At 39.2% G+C, this 19,191-nt stretch overlaps 1 protein-coding gene across 1 annotated transcript in view; it reads right to left on the reverse strand.

Annotated features, from left to right (window-relative positions):
• LOC118810060 (kinase non-catalytic C-lobe domain-containing protein 1) overlaps positions 1 to 19,191 on the reverse strand; it is a 46,358-nt gene that overhangs the window by 17,144 nt on the left and 10,023 nt on the right. Inside the window, exons 2-13 of the mRNA XM_036573578.1 lie at positions 17,948 to 18,146; positions 12,725 to 12,783; positions 10,526 to 10,672; positions 8,163 to 8,280; positions 6,602 to 7,320; positions 6,400 to 6,514; positions 5,415 to 5,486; positions 4,251 to 4,312; positions 2,218 to 2,376; positions 1,919 to 1,996; positions 763 to 826; positions 104 to 278 (exon numbers count right to left, since the gene is read on the reverse strand). Coding sequence (XP_036429471.1) covers positions 104 to 278; positions 763 to 826; positions 1,919 to 1,996; positions 2,218 to 2,376; positions 4,251 to 4,312; positions 5,415 to 5,486; positions 6,400 to 6,514; positions 6,602 to 7,320; positions 8,163 to 8,280; positions 10,526 to 10,672; positions 12,725 to 12,783; positions 17,948 to 18,146 — 1,967 coding nt within the window. The remainder of the gene's footprint in view (positions 1 to 103; positions 279 to 762; positions 827 to 1,918; positions 1,997 to 2,217; positions 2,377 to 4,250; positions 4,313 to 5,414; positions 5,487 to 6,399; positions 6,515 to 6,601; positions 7,321 to 8,162; positions 8,281 to 10,525; positions 10,673 to 12,724; positions 12,784 to 17,947; positions 18,147 to 19,191) is intronic.

Below are 19,191 nucleotides of genomic sequence, written 5' to 3' on the forward strand. Positions count from 1 at the left end.
GGATCAATATTAAGAACTAGCTGGTTTGAAAATCTCTAAATCTGGCTGTACTATTTATTCATTTTTAAAAGTAACCCTCCTTCACAACAAATAGCCTGGCTACCTCTCTGTTCCATGATCAGTGAGGGGGCCCTCCTCCTGAGCCAGTACTATAGGGGTAAAGTGAGTGGCTGAGGAGGTGAAAGCCTTAGGCAGCCTGCTCATTGAGATTGGGCTGCTCTGAGGAACAGGGCCAGATACAGGGGCCAGCTTGACATCACTTGACAAGGGAATAAAACCTGAAAACACAACAACACACAAGTCACTCTGACTTTTGCTGTTGGAAAAAAAGTACAGCGATCTATAATCAGCAAGAATGATGCATGTCGCAATACCAAAAATCATAACTCGTAAAAGTTGCAGCTGCAGCAGACAATAACAAAAGTAATTTGATTTTATTTCTCACTTTTATTATTTGTTGACATTGAAAGAAGTGAAGAAATTCTGTAGATTGGGCATTTTCTAAAACTTCCAAGCCACATTTGTGTTCATAAGTAGAAGAAGAAATAGTTTATGGATTTGAATTTGATGAAACGTTATTATTGTGCATGCATTACTGTCTTATTACTGTCTTTGCATCTTTTAAATTTTTCCATATATTTGTTATTTGACACTCAAACAAATTGATATATAAATGTGATGTAATGTACGTCTTAATGTAATTATGTAATTATTTATGAATTGTTCAGCAAAATGACAGGAATTAACTATGAACAAACATACCAGTTTTCCTCTCTGCTGGAGTAGAGCTTTTGAATGAATCTGGCTCTGTAATCCAACTGGGTACCTAAAATGACACAAAGGTGCAATTTTAAATAACAAAGAAACTAAATACAGTCAAAATAAGAAGCGTAATACAGTCGTATGCAAAAGTTTGAATACTCTCAGTGGAACTCTATGTTATATTGATTGTTCTAAGCGAAAATACATTCGCACATTCATTTTTCTGCTAATTTTAAAGTGCAGTTTCTATGTATTTGCCGAGTCTGACTTATTGGGAAAAATAAAATAAAAATGAAATAAATAAGGTGCCATAACTCTTTTCCACTTAGAAAATCAACATGTCATTTGACCAGGTGCACCCAAAGTTTTGCATTGTGTGGTGAAAAAACTCATACTATGCTGTAAACAGTCAGTAAAGCTTTATATGTGCACAAATGTGTTTTTCATTAGAGTGGAAATACAGCATATCGCATGAACAAGAAGCTCAGGACACTTGTTCCATCTTCCAAACAGTGTTAACTACAATGAAGGAACAGACCTTTAGTGGGGTCTGCTTGCTACAGATACGGGGTGAGCGGCAGAACTAATGCAGTAGAGGGCAGTGAGGTCTCTGGTACCATCTGTATGCTGGTGTTCCATAACCAGTTTAAATAAAAACACAAAATTGGCCACACTTTAGTGTAAAAGGAAACAGCTGAGAGCTGAATCACCTGCTGATGCACCGTATTGAACTGGGTGAAAAAACGCATAGAGAGACTTTCTAATCAACCATGGCCAGTGCTTACAATTAGTGAAGGTTGAAGAGGTAAAGCTGCAGGGAGTCTACCTTTTTGTGATGTTTTTGGCCATTCCAGTTATTGTAGACATGACATTTCACATATCTCAAAGGTGGTTTGCATTCTCTGAATAGATGTTGTTCTGCATGTTATACATTCAAGACTAGAACTGAAATGTCCAGTTATTTTAGCTGGAAACTTGTTTTATTGGTAATAGGGTCCTTAAAAAGACTATAGCTTTAAAAAACTGCACTGATTGCAGTTATGAACTGGAACACTAAAGTTTAATGTTTTTCCCATTTGAGCTATCTGACAGGTCACTCATTAAATTGTGTGCCATGAGCAATGCTTTAATTATGATATTTGCAGTGAGAATGTACCTTATGAACTCTGTTGATTAGCTGCGTCCACACAGTTTCTGCATTGGTCCCTTGACGGGACAAGTAATCACGGCAAGTCTGAATCAGCCATGAAGAGAAACGATGGAGAGAAATCAAAATATCATAATCACAGGCAGCCTTCACTTCTAATTTTCTGTAGGTTAGGTTGCACAGCCTTTCTAACTCAGAAGCAACACTGATGTCAAAGAAATATTTCAACACATGCAACTGTTCAGTTTCTTGAATTTTATTTCATTTTCAAAATTTGATGTCAAAATGTATCAATCGGCAAGTATTACCTTTTTTACCATGACAATAGAAGGTCTTTCGATTGGTGTTCGTTTGGCCATCTCAAGCAGAAGCCTCTTGAGCCTTCTTGGCATAGCTAGCTTCTGATTAGGGGACAAATGAAACTTAGCTGTGGCCCATAGAATGGCTGCCACTCCATATATGCAGGCCTAGAAATGAAAGAAAAAAACACGGATTCTTAGAGGTTTGTTTGCATAAAAAAGTGCTACTATTTCAACCTGAGTTTACGAACGTATCTGCAGTGCTGTGAATTCTGGATAACCACCAGAAGCAGCATGAAGCATAGAGCATACTCAAGATCTTATACCAACAAAGTCACACCATGACATTAAGTGACACGGCCAGTAATACAATCGCACACATCTTCTCGGAGATTTTGAGTGACTCTGGTGATCATCCGGAAGCCATAGAAGCACAGTTACATTTGTAACTAGCATTCTATTTCATTCCTGCTGACCACCAGAGGAGGTGCAAAGCACAGGTGATGAGGAATACCAACAAAGCCATAAGGATTAACACTCACCTACTGACTCCAGGATAGCCTTACACTCTTAAAAAAGAAGACTCCAAAATTATTCTTGGCTTAGACATAGGGGTCTATGAAAAACCCTTTATTGGCATGTTTTTATTACATATGTGGAAGTTCTTTAAACTGTTAAGGGGCTCATCAGACTTCAGTACATCTCATTTACAAAAGCAGTTAAAAAAAAACATCTTTTGAAAGGTTCTTTAAGAAACCAGGTGTGGTTTTTCTATGACATCTCTCCAAAGAACCATTTTTAGTCCCTTTACTTTAAAGAGTGCAATTGGCACCACTGTCACTATTTGAGGGAACGCTGACACCATGTTCCACCCGTGAGGGACATTTTAACACTGACCTGTACAGGGACATGTTTTAGCAAGAGTGGCAAGGCAGTCATTATGGTATCACGTCCTGGGTGGGCTTGTACATCATACTACCAAGTATGGACGAGAAGTTAGCTCTATGCAACAAGCTATCAGTCCCAAAAGGCACCCTAAACCCTGCGATGAGCTTTGTCGAATTTCTCAAGTCATTTTTCACGTTAATGTGGTTTGCACTTGTTATCTGTGCTTATTACTGGCATATCACTATAACGACTGATGCTGTCCTCACTGAAAGCTGTGGTAAGCATGCATAAAGGGCACTAATGAGGAATGGGACACACTACAGCCTCATGCATACAAAATTGTGGACTACACAACCACAATTGCGCCATTTGGGACCTGGTTTGCATAGGAATAGCAGCACCTCAGAGACTGGGCTTGGAACCAGGTCACACCGATTAGCTGAACTCAGAAGCAGCCATATGGCAGGAGGGTCATAACTCTTTAACACTGGCTTAGGGTGGCAGTTCGACTTGATATTAATGGTACTGGAATTGCGGTGGAGCCTGCTAACTGGTAGGCCTGGCAGCTGCTGACAACAGGACTCTAGCAAGTACCAGTCCAATGCGTCCATAGCTGTGGTATGAAACAACTGTCAAGGCTCTACAGATAGACACCTTATGGTGTTCTTAAAGGTAATGGAAGAGGGGAGTTAACTTGTCCGATTTAATGGTAAGTAATGGCCTAAAGAAGACAAGCATTTATTACATCTTAGATAATGCAGCGATGCCTGAAGGGAGACATCAAGGAACGATTAAAAGAAGGACCTCAATGTGACCAGCAACTGATAGGTCCTCTCGCATCCAAGAACATACTGTCCTTTTAAAATACAGAGCACTAATGTACTAGCTACTCTGGTGATACCACTGGTAGTTTAATCAAAAAGGATACTGTGGGACAACCAACAGTAGGAGTCCATGAATACCCGAGTTGCCAGAGAGCAATGAAACCTGTGTTCACCTGTGTCACTGTGACAAGATGTAAAAGGATATTTTCTATTCCACTTCCACAGTACCTGTATTACTGGCTTGATCATATGTGTGACTTTGTTGATGTAAGATCTCAATCTGTGCTTCGCTCCACCTCTGGTGGTCAGTATGAATGAAATAGAACCAACCTTTTCTGTTACAATACCATGTTCCTGGAATTCAGGAGCTACGTAAAAGGCATCATAGGATCCTACACAGAATGACAAAAACAGACAGTAGCACTGTAGCACTGAGAACAGGATAGAATGGATCACAAAAACATGTGCTGTCATAGTAGTTAAAGTCTTGTTTTTATGGACTTCTCAGAGATAACTAATTGGAAAATGGGTTTTAACACTGGTGTATCTGCTGTATGCTTTCATCCATATAGTGCAGAACAGCTTTAGTGGACATGATCAGTATTGATTTTACAACTAACAATAAAGCAATACCAGATGCCCAAGTAATACAGCCACCTATTGCCTTTGTAAAAGCTTCAGTCCACTTTGAAATGCTGTTACAGTAGTCATAAACTGCGTATGATGCGATATTGGAAACTTTTCCAAGAAAAGCCTCTATTTCTTTGAGGGATAAAGGATGTAAAATCTACTTCATAAATGATGCTCTGGAACTTTCCATTAAATGTTTACATTCTAGTGTTTGGTGAAAACAGAGACAATGATCGTATCCATCCTGGTGTTAATGAAACCACTCTTCAATTTGTTTAGCAGTGTCTTTGATGCTGTTACTTTATTGGAATATGGGAGCATCATGAGGGAACACTATTAACAGGGGCGTGGCAGGGTGTACCTAGTCCTGTAAAGTTGCCTCTTGGCATCTTTGTGATCTAAAGTGGCATTTTTTGTGATACCTTAAATTTTCAGTCACGAGCCTTATCATAAATTCCCTTTTTGTGAAGCTGACGATGTTTTTTTTATGTGAGACCTAATCTTTTGGTCAGTTTTGAAGTCTTGTCTTGTATGCCCATCAATTTCTTATCAGTGAGATTTGACTTGCCACCAGTGTTCTGTATTATTTTCAAATGTGCAGGTTTACAGACCCATACACTGCAGTTTGGTACTGCGTTACTTTGAAAACTCACATACCAAAAAGTTAATTAGACTGACATATACTGCTAATTAGCATTCAGATTACAATTACAGACCTGTGTGCGTAGCAGCATTTGTCACTGAGATTTAGTTAAAGCTTTGTTTCCATTATTTTGTCCACACCCTATATACTGGTATGTTCCTCAGTACATAGACAACTTGTCTTGGGTCATCACTGACTCTCTGTGTTGTGAACAGCAATACCTGGATTTTTAGGCTTCAGAAACAGCATTTCTCCCTCACAGCCCACATACACAGAGTCTAGGCACAGGTACGCTTTCAAAAAGCAAACAGAAAAAAGAAGACTTGGTACATGCATTTTACACAACATAATACTACAGATCATGGCAAAATGGAATATGTTCTTAATGTTTAATCATCCTCATTTATGACCACCTTCAAGTTTTTTTTATTCCTGTTCCCAAGACAGACTGATACTCCTGTCAAAACCAGTCACGTCAAAAACATTGTTAAATTTGCTACCTTGCTTGGTTTGCATTTGCCAACCCGTCAAAATATTGCCTAGCTAATCAGCCATACCCACAATCCAGTAAAAGATGGTTAGCTGATAAATAAATGCTGCTGATGCCTTGCTAGTAAGAATATTTCAAACTTTTTTTTAAAGAGGACCTATCACTATTCTTTCTCAGCCTCTCTTTTATATTATACTATGTCAAATTAGTGATAGGAACCACAATTCAAATTCAAATAGATTTTTCCCTCAAGCGTACCCACTGTTCCATAAAAAGGATAATGGCTTCTATGTCGTGTTTGTGCAGCTCCATACTTGCCATAGTTATGACAGCAGCACTGCAACTCTTCCCAAAATAGCATGCAGGCTTAAGGCTATCAAACGATAATGTCTGAGAATGTACTAAGTAATGAATAATTGTTGCTGTCATTGTAAGAATCTGATATTTAGTCTGATAGTGAACTAACCATTAGTGCAGCTCATATTGCAGTGTTTCTAGCATACTGCAGTGCCAGACAGCTGGACACTGATCACTGATCATTTCTCAGCTACAGCCAAATGTTATCAGATAATCCAGTGAAACTGACGCAAAAAGACCAGCCTTCCAAAAGGCCATGATTCCCTCACAGTTCAAATGTCAATTCAATGTCAATCTTTTGCTGTGGGGAGAAATAATTCCCGAAGACACTGATTATGTTTTCCATGAACCAGACTGACCTGGAAAGTCAATGTAGGTCTGCAGAGTGGACAAGCAAGTGTAGCACAGAGCCCACAGATCATTCACGGACAGCGGCCGTGTACAGTGCGAGAGCAGCTCCCGCAGAGAGACCCACTGCAAATGAAAGTTAACACAAAAAATGACTAAGAAGATAATCCTCTTGTTCCTTTTGATAAAGCTGGACAAAAATGAACAGCGTACCTCATCCTGAGATTCTTCATTGAGGCACAGCATGCTTTTTGTCATGTAGTTAGAGCAGCACAGGTTGCTGCTCTCTGTTTCCTCCTTTGCATTTGCAGAGAGACCCCCAATAGCCCCGCTTTGACCTGTATCATCTGGGCCCAGGTCAACACTAACGTGAGGAGGGGAAAAGGTTCTGATTCTATCTACAGATTCCACAGAGTGGTCAATCAACTCTGCTTTCTTGTCTAAATCTGCATCCTGTGCTCTTTTCTTTTGTGGTCCCTTCAGCATCCTGTCCTCCCAGTGCATCACCACACTGTCCTCTCCTTCGATCTCTGACAGGTCTGCCACCATCATACTGATGTCCGTATGTGAAGGAGGTGAGAAGACAGGAGGGTTGTTGGAGTCCGGAACAGAGCAGGAGCGGTTAAGGGCACTCCTTGCTCTACCTGACCTCCTCTCCTGGTTCCTCTTGCGGACGGGGGAGCTGTTCTGCGACTGGCAGAGTGAGTTTTCATCTCTAAATAACACTGAACCACTGGAATACTCATCCACGCTCCCTGACCGGAAGGAACCATTACAGACCCGGCCCCTTTGTTTAATCAGGTGCTCTTCTTCATCATAGGAATCTGATGAATAATTTCTGCTCATGTGTTGGTCACCTGTATGATTTTCAACCAGGTTTGATCTTGACCCTTTGTATTTCAGAAACTGACGATATGTCTTCTCCCATTCATCTGTGAATGAAAGTAAATACTGTTAGATACTACAGATGGGCATTTCAGTCAAATTTGATACTCAAATTATTATTTGATATTCAAATATTCAAATAAGGTGTAAAAAGTGTAAAGACCAAAGACAAATTCTAATCATCTGGATTCACATCAGCTATCATAACTAGTGTAGCCATACTGTATTTCACCTCATACCTTTCAGCTTGAAAATAGTGAGCTTGTGAAGAATTAATTGATACAGGATGTGATAAATTCACTAAATGAAGTTCAAAGTTTTATTTATAAATCTGTGAGTAGAGTCTAAAATGAGTTTAAGGTAGATGTTTAATGGTGCTTTTCTGCAATCCTTACTGTGTACTATACCAGTGCTTTCCCGAATGGTGTGCAGTAGCCTTAAGCCAGGCTTTCTATCCTTCCCTCTTCGGAGTAAACAGATAAGAAACTCTGGCCAAAACATAAAAAGCTGGCTCTACACTGCCCTCCGGTGGAATATGGAGCTCAGATATCTCAAGGTTCTTATGAGAATGTACACTGCTAGAGAAAAGCTAATTTGCATATTGAAAATCCTAATTTACTATTCACATAATTCATATTCAATATTCAGACATTTTGACTAACCCCTACTATACATCTATAATAAATCCATAAACACCTATCAAATCTAACGTCTAACTCAGAGGATTTTAAGCTTTGACATATGTTAACAGAAGAGAAGATTAAAGGTTAAGGTAAAAGATTAAGGTAAAAATTGCTGGGGTTTTTTGCATCAACCCTTAAAGGGTTACAATGTTGAGTTAATGGCAGTAGTAGATGCCTTAAAGTCTGATATAAAAGGAAATTAAAACCTTGGAAATTTCCGACAGATTCTATAGACAGCACTCTTCTACCGATGGCCGACAGCTTCCGGCACACTGCCGTGGATGAGGTGCCTGTGAGTTTGGCTTCTGCCTGAGAGAGAATGTCCTGTTGAGAGGAAGAATGTGACATTCTGGTCAAAGTGATAAGGCTTTCAGCCTTGTTATTTAATGGATACAAGATAGCATTTTCTTTTACGAATTAACCCCCTGGGTTCCACGGACTCGCCCACACAAATGTAATGTTTCTACATATGTGTCTCTATCTTCTGCTCTCTAACTCAGGGCAGAAATACAGTTCAAACATTTTCTGAATCTGTAGAGTCATCCTTTCAGTTCCATCTTATTGCAAAGTTGTACAATGTCTCACGTCCAGAGCTATCAGGCTATGAAGAGGGGTTGAGATACATGTCATCTGCCTTTCACCGTGAGTAATTGCTGGATTCATGTGTCCATCTACACTTTAAGTGAAACTGATCAATGGATTTAGGAAATCATTTGGGACCCATTTCATTCAGTCGACATCAGAGACATGTGAAATGGTGCACAAAGGGTTTACAGCCGCTGAAGTTGCTGAAGCGGTTTTGGAAAGTAGTGATGAAGATAATAGAGCATTTTGATATGAAACATATGGCAATCATGTTATGTGCAAGTACCTTTAAAGGCGAATTTAAGAAGATATGCAAAAATTGAGAAAATGTCCTTAGACCCCAGAGGGTTAAATAAGCCTTTTAGATAAACTTAAATATTTATTACAGCCCAGAACAGCTGACGGGGGCAGATTCAAGCAAAACGTTCGACAAAAATAATCAACTACACATTCAATAATTCAAACAGATTCTGAAGTATAGTTATTTTTTATATTGAAAGCCTGGGTGCAAAGCATAAAAAGGTAAAAACTAGGTTTCAGTTTCATCTTTTATGCAGATTGCGCTATGACTAAGAGTTGACTTTTATGGCTGACTCATATTATGGTTGCATGAGTGACAGCATATAGGATAAAATTAGATTACCGAAGCTTTGTTCTCGTTAAAGAGAAATCTGAATAGACAAGGTGGTTCATGTTCAGTCTATCACTTGCTGTTATCACACAACTCAGAGCACAGCAGTGAAAAGTGTTGTGATGCTCTGTAATGCTTCTTTTGCATGATTATACGCTGACCCTGAGGCCATCTGACAAACAGAAGTGTCTTTCAGTACGCCGCTAACAAAAATATCCACACTAGCTCACTCTAGCATACCACAGCTGTCACATCAGCATGCTTATGAATAGGCAGAAACAGTATAAAAGCAAAGAAACGGTCCAGATTGAGGTTTTCAGTTTGTTCACATTTTTGAGGAAAACATGTACTGTAATGATTTGTTCTTTAACATTTCATCCTCTAGAGTACATTACAGCCTTATTGTTTCCTCACAAGGTTCTGCTAAAGGGAACTGCTTAATAGCAAGTTTACTAATGTGAGGAATCAGAATCCCTATGTAATGTTTTTGTAATGATTTTGTAAAATGTATGCATAATTAAATCAGTAAGATGTAAACAAAGTCAATCAGGATGGTTTGGCAAGAAATGCTCCATTTTAGAGAAACCGAATGAGAATTGTTCATAGTGGTGGTGACAGGAACCAGACATCTGAAGCATTTAATGCCTCTGAAAGCTTCCTCACAGAAAGGTGTTACACAAAATGCTTACAAATACACTGCCTGGTGCCTGACTCACAATAGTTCTATGATAAGGTTTTGGCCTAAAACATAATTTTACATTAAAATCTATTTATAACAGAGAGGTACATGCGTTGTAAAGCAAAATAGTCCCAAAACAACATATTTTTTTGAATTTATCACTATTACCATTATCAGCATTTTGTGTAAAAACTCAGAATATTCTGTAATTACTCTAGGACAAAGCAATCTGAATGAAACCATGTGCAATGTGCTCCTCAGTATACAGAGCTTTGAACAAGCCGGGATGCCCCTGCGTCGGAGGGAATGAGGTAGGCGCCGGACAGCCGTTGCCTTTAACCTCCGTTTTGCAACTACCGGGTGCATACTCCCGTACCCGTTCATGTGTCTGGCAGAAAATAGAGATCACTTCCAGCATCACATGTAATGCAACTGATTACACATACATCAAGGTAGGTTGCGTATTTTTTTGGTTCAGATTGCTTCATCCTAACAGGAGTTACAACAGAATATTCGGGGCCTCTTTCGAGTGAATCTTCCAGAACAACAAAGACAAAGTTGGCAATCATCCATCAAAATGTTATAAAGGAAGCAAATGGGGAAAAGATTGTTTTGCTAACTTGTGAATTTACAAATCTTTCAATTTCATGATCATAAATTGAGCTGTCCCTCACCTGGGGGCAGGGCCTATTTTCTGGTTTCTCCTCTTGCATTTGTTCAAGAAACCTTTGAGTCTCCACCTCCAACTCCACCTCTAATTCAGGCTCTATAACATAGTCCAAAGCAGCTGAGAGGGTGGAGCCAAGAGAAAACACATGGCCCTGAAACAGAGAGAGAGAGAAAGAGGGGGAGAGAGAGAGAGAGAGAGAGAGAGAGAGAGAGAGAGAGAGAGAGAGCGAGAGAGAGAGAGGGAGAGAGAGAGAGAGAGACAAGAAGCAACAAAAAAGCTCAGTAAAGGAAAAGCATTCAAAACAGCACTGTATCACATTGAAGACACAGAATAGGTCCAGTAGTAATCAAAAACAGAGAATGTGAGACACAGTGATGATGCTCACAGAGTCAGTGACCTAATACTATGGCCCCATTCACATCTAGGATGAACATATGTCTTGGCTGATCCAATCATAAGTGGACAGCACTAAGTACCGGTGCAAATGTGGTCCAATGCATCTTGGAGATGCATCACGATCCGATGACTCAAACCACCTTCAGAGGTGGTCAAGGACACACACAACCAGAACATTTGTAGTGTGAATGCTTATGCGTCCCTATGCGTCCCCAGGAACAATGGCCCAAAGCACTGCCTAATCAGCCTAATCAGAGACGAAAGCAGCTGGTTTGCCTCTTTCTATGTCTTCTCTACCCGTACGCTACCAATCAACGTGGTCTAAATATTTATAACAGCCCATACACGTACACAAACAAGGACTGGCAGGACATTTTTGTCTAACAACAAATGCAGTGAGAGGTTCGCATGGTAAATGTGTACAGTTCTCATCTGCCGGTCACAAAATCTGATTGCACTGGAGAAGCAATCCAGACACATAGAAATCTCAAGTGTAAATGTCTATACATCTCATTGTCCACTTACGATCAGATCACTCAAGACGAATGTTAATAGCAGGCATAAACAGGGCCTATGACACATAAAAAAGAGTGGCCATAAACGACTTGTCATTTAATCAAATCACATTGTAGAAAGCGAAATTAATGCCAAATTCAAAAGTGTGAATCTTAGCAAGGTCTGCATCTAGCTTGAACACCTACACATCATTTTGTTTTGGTTATGTCATCATGCTATTTCTCAAGCCAATAAACAGTGGGCACAGACAAATACAGATGAAAGCGAAGAGCCGCATCCATTTTCTTGCCTGAAGCCAGGCCGCATTCATCATCTGAGACAGGTCATGCACTCTCCCGTCCAGGCTAACAAACGAGCCGTTATCTGCTCCCCTGCTCCCTCACCACATCACACACGATAGCCAGAATCAGAAATACAGCCTGCTACAAACAAACACTATACAATGTCAATAGGGCCACTTTGTTCCTGTCATATTGTTATGTAAAAATATGCTCTTTGAATCTGTATAAAACAGATATTTGCATTATCTTATTAAGGTGAAATCAGAAGCTCTGCATCATAGTCTGGCTGTATTAACTCTACATAAAAGTTTGCGTCACTTAAAAATTATTAAATGCTTTGGAATCTTCGATCTTAGTGCTGAACGCTATAGATAAAACTTAATGTCACAGGTTTTTCCAAATATGTTACGGTATAAGATCATTTTTAAATTTGCATTAATAAAATTCGTTAAGCCATGCTTCCTGAGCGCTGGCACTCTATGCTAAAGGAATTTCCTACAAACCTGGTTTGTTTTGACAGTTTTGTTCTATTTACTTTTCTTAAAATTTCACCTATACTTACCTTACATAATGTATTTATTTCAACATGGAAACAGGGACATTGGTATTTTCGTAACATAGAATGTTATCTTGGATGTAACTGATTTATTAACAGATTAATTGATTGAGTAATTGATTGTTTTGTTGCTACACAATGTGTTGGTGGTATTTGTTTTTAATGCATCAAGATGTAATTCAGCTCTGTAGTAGCACACATAAACATATAATAAAATATATATATATATATATATATATATATATATATATGTGTGTGTGTGTGTGTGTGTGTGTGATATTGTACTATGTGATATTGTTTTCAACAAAAAAAAACAAGACAGAGCTTGTGATTGAACTGTATCTAGTCCTCCTAATCTTATTATTTCTGTTAAGCTTGTGAACAAGAGCGCAAAGCCATTACATGGTGACCTAACATCTCAGTGCACATCAGGATGTACAGTGCATTAGTTCACCTCAAACGTGCTCCCAGTCTTGTCGAATTCTGGAGGCACAAAAGAGCCTTCTGGGTCATCTGAGAAAGAAGAAAAGAGCAGCAGGAGAGGAATCAAAAATTGGATATGATTATTTTATTTCAGATCACCAAGGTCAAACAGTACAAACCGTTTTTTTCTTACTAAGTAATCCAACAAAAGTAAATTATTTTGGCCAGTATAATTCAGGCCAATCTTTAACCATGCTTACATAACTATTACTGACACCCAGGTGCAATTTTAGCATATTGCAAGGGGCATCACAATCACAATATGTAGCAATATAACAGCAATCCTAATATGGTGTCCTTATTATCCAGCACTAAAATAAACAAACAAAAAAAAGAACATGTGATTCTGCTGTTTAATAACATTTCCTTCAGCATTATTCCCACGTAAACACACAATGTTACTCTTTAAGACACAACCACAGGCTGCTGTGGAGCTTGCTGCAGCACTGACTCCTCTAAGTAGGCCACAGACATTGAGGATAGCCAGCCTCCTCCAGACTGCTCTGCAGAGTTTGGAGGAGTTATATAGGTCAGGCTCCACTCCTCTTACTCCATATGCTTTATTACATATAACTCCCATGTACCAGATCCAGAGGGACCCTCCACCAGCTACACCAGAGTACAGTTACATCCAAGAGCTGGACCATGAGAGAGATATACATAACTAATGTAGACGTAAGCAAAATGTAAAATGTGTAAAGAGAAGGTTTTACAGGAAAAAAGCTTAAGATGACATCATTCCATGTATGCCTTTCTGCTTCGATGCAGGTGCAGTGCTCCAGTACTCCTACTCGCCATGCGGATCTGATTTTGCATGGCCAATAATGCTTTAAATGTCTATTGCATAATGGCTAATACTAAACGTTCTGAGCTTTCCATTTTCAAGAAGGAAAACCGGCAGTACAGAGCAGTCAGTAACTAACCAGTGACACAGTTTTTGTTGTTTTGGTACTGTACTGCATCACACAGCATTTGAAAATGTAGAATGACGGCTTTAAATAAAAAATATTTTACATCTGTATGGGGGAAACCACATGAGATTTAATGTCTTTTACATTCTCCCAATTTTATAAACAATAATACTGCAGTGTACTTAGCAGCAAATCCTTTGCTACTGATTACTCTCTGAAGACTGTAACCCCCTGACATCACTTATCACTGGTCATCATCTTCATCTTCTTTTCATGCACTGCCAGCCCCTTAGTACACCCATTTTCAGTTTATGCTTGTTTCAGGGATTGTTTCTGTTCAGTGTTCTCTAGGGGTGGGAATCTCTAGGCACCTCACGATTCAATTCGATTACGATTCAGAGGCTGCGATGCGATTATAAAATGATTATCAATGCATCTTGATGCATCTTTTTTCTCTATACAGGATTTCTGTTTTCTCACTGTGTGAGGACTTGGTACTTTTAAAACAAAGTATTTGTAATGATTCATAATGAATTTACTTCCAATATCTTTTATTAATAAAACAAATGGAAGTGATGTGGCAAGTGAACTAGAAGGCTCTCATTCACTGCTCTTGTTTGGAGCATATGAGACACTGGCTGCCACTCATCTGTGATAAAATGCGCTGTTACGGTGACATAAGATCCAGTGGCAGTGGATGTCCACACAGCACGTTACAGCCGTCCTACCCGTTTCCTTTAGTGATTTTATAACTTCGGTTTTGGTCTCGTTGTAGAGACGGGGGATTGCTGTGTCACTAAAATATCTTCGAGACGGGACGTGTCAGTCAGAATTTAAGGTGGAACATGAAAATTCGAACAAGAAGCTGGCGAATAAGAAGCGACTTCAACCTCTTAAAACAGTCAAACTTTGAGAGACATTTTACAAGAAACTATTCGACTTTTGAGGAAAAGTTTTCTGGCAGAGATGAGAGGAAAGCGTCTATAGCTAAAGCTTAAACCAGAGGAAAGTAAATCTGCGTTTTCATTTATATCTTTTAACCTATACTAGGACATTAGCACATACTGAGACATGTTGGACATAAAATGTTCTGGCTCCCAAGGTGGTTTGATTTTTGTTGGAAGGACAAATTAGCTCTTCTTAACATTTGGGTTGTCGACTCCTGACCTAACTTTTAATGCAAAGGGTGCCGGTCGGATTTCTCGCTCATCCAGTTGTGCTTTTTGTTATGTGCCGCCGCAGACTGTCCGGACGCTGCACTTCCACACTTCCAAGTTCTGTCATTTGTGTTCTGTCAACATTACGTTATAAATTAAAATTTAGAAAATCGATTTATGACATTTGTGAATCGATTCGTCCGCATCGCGATGCATCTAAGAATCGATTACCCCCACCCTTAGTCTTCTCCTCAGTCAGTGAAATGCATTGTGGGTTTCAGATTGCATGACTGACTCAACAAATCGAGAACATTTTTTGTTCTCCATAGTTTCTTTAGGGTGTGCTGACACTTGGTGGGGTTGGTTCAATTACAAGCAACACTTGTGCAATTGCTCTGTTAGGTCCATTGAGAACGCTACCATTCGAACCCTGGTGTCACCAAATAAGTGGTGTGGTTCATATGACTTAAGAATGTACCAAAAAAATAACCCTCTCTTCTCTGCATGCCTTCTTTGGTACCTGCAACAGATGAATTTCTGATGCTGTTCTGATTCGTGCATGCATTTTGTCATCTGTTCATGAGTTCTCAATCGCTAATTATAAAACAGATAGTTTCAGTTTTAAAATGTGGCTGAGGCACATCTGAAGCTGTTGTAAAATACTCTATTTGCACCCATGTATCCACAAGCGTATTATGCATTAATGCACCAAGTTTTCATCATTGTACTACAAGCAATCAGCTATTTAGAGCTGAGTGTTACACTGCTTTAACTCCACTTCATGTTGAGGGAAACCCACGGTGACACACGGCCTATTACATGTTACTGCTTTAGAATATCACAACATTTAGAAAAAACAGGACATATATAAAACTCATGAGCTCAGTCTGAAAGTTTGTTAGTTATTATCCCAGTTATAGCCACCAAATATATATGTCATATAATCTTAGTGGTGACTATTTACCTATATCACATTTGTTTACATCTTTTGGTTCGATGACTGTCAGTGTGAACCCTAAACGAATTAGAACTAAAATCCAGCAGTGCATTATTTCCTGCTTTGGTCCAGCCTAATAAGGGTGTAATAGTGCACTGATGCATTGCGACACTGAAATCCAAAACTGTAACAGTGCACATCATGGAGATGTGACAAACCATCGTGGGGAATGGGCATTCTATTCTGTTCCAATGCAACTGAACTGTTTGAGCACCAAATGTCACAAACAACCAGCATCAGTCAACAACTCCCACCAGCATGTTCGTTAACAAGTGTGTAACACAGTTAGCATTTTTTCTTCACTCAATTTCTGTTCAAAATGTCATGAGAATATAGAATGTGAACCCAGCATCGAGAATTGAATCAAACTGTAGTCATGCTTCATTACACCCCTAAGAACTATATATAAACAGACTATATATAAACAGACACCTAAGAGTACACTTCAGGTCTAAGTTTAAAGGTTAAGTTTTAAGGACATTTGGTTTTAGCAGTTAAGATTTGTTTGTGAGTTCAGACCATGCCTTCAACATGAGGGAAGACGAGTATTGAGTATTGAGGGAAGGGAGAGAACTCTGAGAACTTGGGCTGGAGTTATGGGCAGCTTCTGCCTGTAGCTAGAAGGCCAGACACCTCCTCACAGCTGTAGTAGGACTGATGTAGGAATGAGGAAAAAGGAAAAGATGGGGTGGCGGTGGGGACTGCGAACACTGCATCATGGCAACGCAGGGTGAGGATGTGAATATATAGGGTGTTAGATTGGAGGAAGGAGGGGTTTCAGGCATGTTCCTCCCCCCCAATCTTCAGTTATAACATAACTACATTTTAAGCTTTAATACACTTCAGAATTTTTCTGCTGCTGCTGTTGCCAGTCACATTATCAATAAAGACAACGGAGTCAGTTTCACTGGTAGCCGTACATGCCCATACCAGCATGTTTTACCAAAGTTCAACCAGGCTTTAAATTATGAGCTGTTCCTTTATTTCCTCCACACTTTCTTTTTTCCACCACTCTGAAACAGCTTATTCTTTGTCTCGTCTGTCAATAAAACTTTCAGAATTTTATGTACTTTTTCAGCAAAATGTAACTTGACCTTTCTTTCCTTGAAGTTTGCATCTTGAGGTCAATTCTTTTGAGGTCAAGTTGGCGTATTCATCTCTTTATAATAGTTTTTAATGCATTTTATGCCTGCATAAAAGTGTCCTTGATCTATTCAACAGTGAAAGGGGTTTTTCTTTATGGCATTAAGTGCTTTTTAGCCATTCACAACTGTTTGCTATTGCAAAGCTCACCACGCTTGCTTCTTAACAATACAGCACACATTTGACTTAGACATTTTGATTTTGGTTACACCTCCGAGTTTGATTATTCAGGCTCATGATGATCTGCTTTGGTGGGACTGCAAGTTCTTTGGACCTCACATTAAGAGTAAATAGCAATATGTTCCACATGCAAATGCCACAACTGCAATCAACCCTAGGCCCTTAACTCTCTCATACATAAACTAATCTTGGAATGACACATTTTGGTACCCTGAAGATAACAACCAATGTATCCGCAGGGCTGTAAATCTTATATGGCTCTCTCAACTTTGAGTTCTGTGTTTAGAGATTTTTTCCCATTTTATTTTCCCATTTTAGGTGTGCCTAACCCTGACCCTAGAGAGTTTAGTTCCAACCCTCATCTAACACACCTGGCGATGACATTGAGATATTCCTGGGGACTCTGACTGCCTGGAGTATTAAGACTCAGGATAGAAATAAATTCAGGCCAGCAGATCCCCAGAAGAAGAGCTGGGCACTTAGACAAACTATTCCAAGACAAATTATTTTGCTTGAGCTCTTAGACATGCCAGCACATGCACACTTACTGCCAATTGGAACTGAGCTGCAAATAAAAACAGAATTATTTAAAAATAGCCTCTTAAGGTGCGCTTTTTCAAAACTGCAGCTCATGTAAGAGTTATCCCAAGCCTTTTTCTGAAGAGGGCCCATGCTTCACCAAGAGTACTTTGCAAGGAAAGCAATTTAGAAGACAAACCCTTAACTTCAAGTAATTAAAGCAAACAAATGAAAGTGATTATAATGAAAACCCCACAAACACCGAGGTGCACTGAAAATATACTCACCGCTGAGCTGTTCCATGAAGCACACATTGCCATGAGCGTTGAAGGCCAGAGTGTCTGGTGCAATGCAGAGAGTGTGAAAGAGCGGAGACATCGTGATGCTCTGCAGGGAGCGGACACACTCCACACACACTGCCCACACCTCCTGCTCAGACAGACAGCTGTCCCTCAGACACAGGATATCCGCCAGAGACACGTTCTCCTGAGCAGGAGGATTACACAGCAAGAGTTATGTTACTCTGGACAATGACATCATGAAAGTTCACTTTTACTTTTAAAGTCATATATACAGCGTGTCCCAAAAAATTGACATCATTTTGTAGTCTAATAACATAGCCAATTCTCCCTCAAATGATCTCAAATTTTAACAAAATGTGTAAAAACTAACCAAGTTTAATTTTTAATGTTCTTTTTCAGGTTGAAGAATGGTGTTCACTAGAAACGAAAAGGCATTTTGTGTGTTAGAACATGCTCAAACACAGTCAAACAAGAGTGTGCAGCGAATAAAAATGCACCAACTGGAAAGCAGATTTGGACATAGCACAAAAATTCAAAGAGGAAGGCTGTCTGTGCAGGGCAAAGGGATCTGGACGACCACCAGTGTCGGAAGATATTACATTTGTGAAGCTTTGTGAAATCGGTTATAAAATCTACATCCCTCTGAATTTCTTGTTCGAATTTTGATAAATAAATCTTGTATTGTTCAACATGAAGCCTATTTAATTTTGCCTAGGACATGTAGTTACTCAGATATTCACATCTCAAATGATGTTAATTTTTTTGGGACACCCTGTCCTGTTGCATGCAAAAGTTTTACCACCCCCGAGAAAAATACATGTTTATTGATACATATGTTTATTGATTCCCTCTGTAGGGAACAGGCTTAAATACGGTATTTTTCTGCTTATCTCAGTGCACAATTTCTACTTATTAAATATTTTGGAAAAATAAAATATACAATGTACCATAATGTTTGCACAGGCCACATTTTGACATTTTGTGTTTGTTATTTTATGTTTCCAATATGTTGAATTCAACAAATAAGCAGTAATTGTGCATTAAAATGTGTACCAGTGTGTTCCCTGTAGAGGATGTTTTAACTTATTTTCATTTACTTTTTGGTATCAGAAAAACGACAAAACATAATTTGACCAGTGGTGCCAAAACTTTTTCACATGGCTATAATGTTTAAATTTCATTTAAACCATATCAACAAAATTTAATTTAAAAAAAATCACTGGCCACTC

The sequence above is a fragment of the Colossoma macropomum genome, unplaced genomic scaffold, assembly GCF_904425465.1.
Source record: "Colossoma macropomum unplaced genomic scaffold, Colossoma_macropomum, whole genome shotgun sequence".
Classification (NCBI taxonomy): domain Eukaryota; kingdom Metazoa; phylum Chordata; class Actinopteri; order Characiformes; family Serrasalmidae; genus Colossoma; species Colossoma macropomum.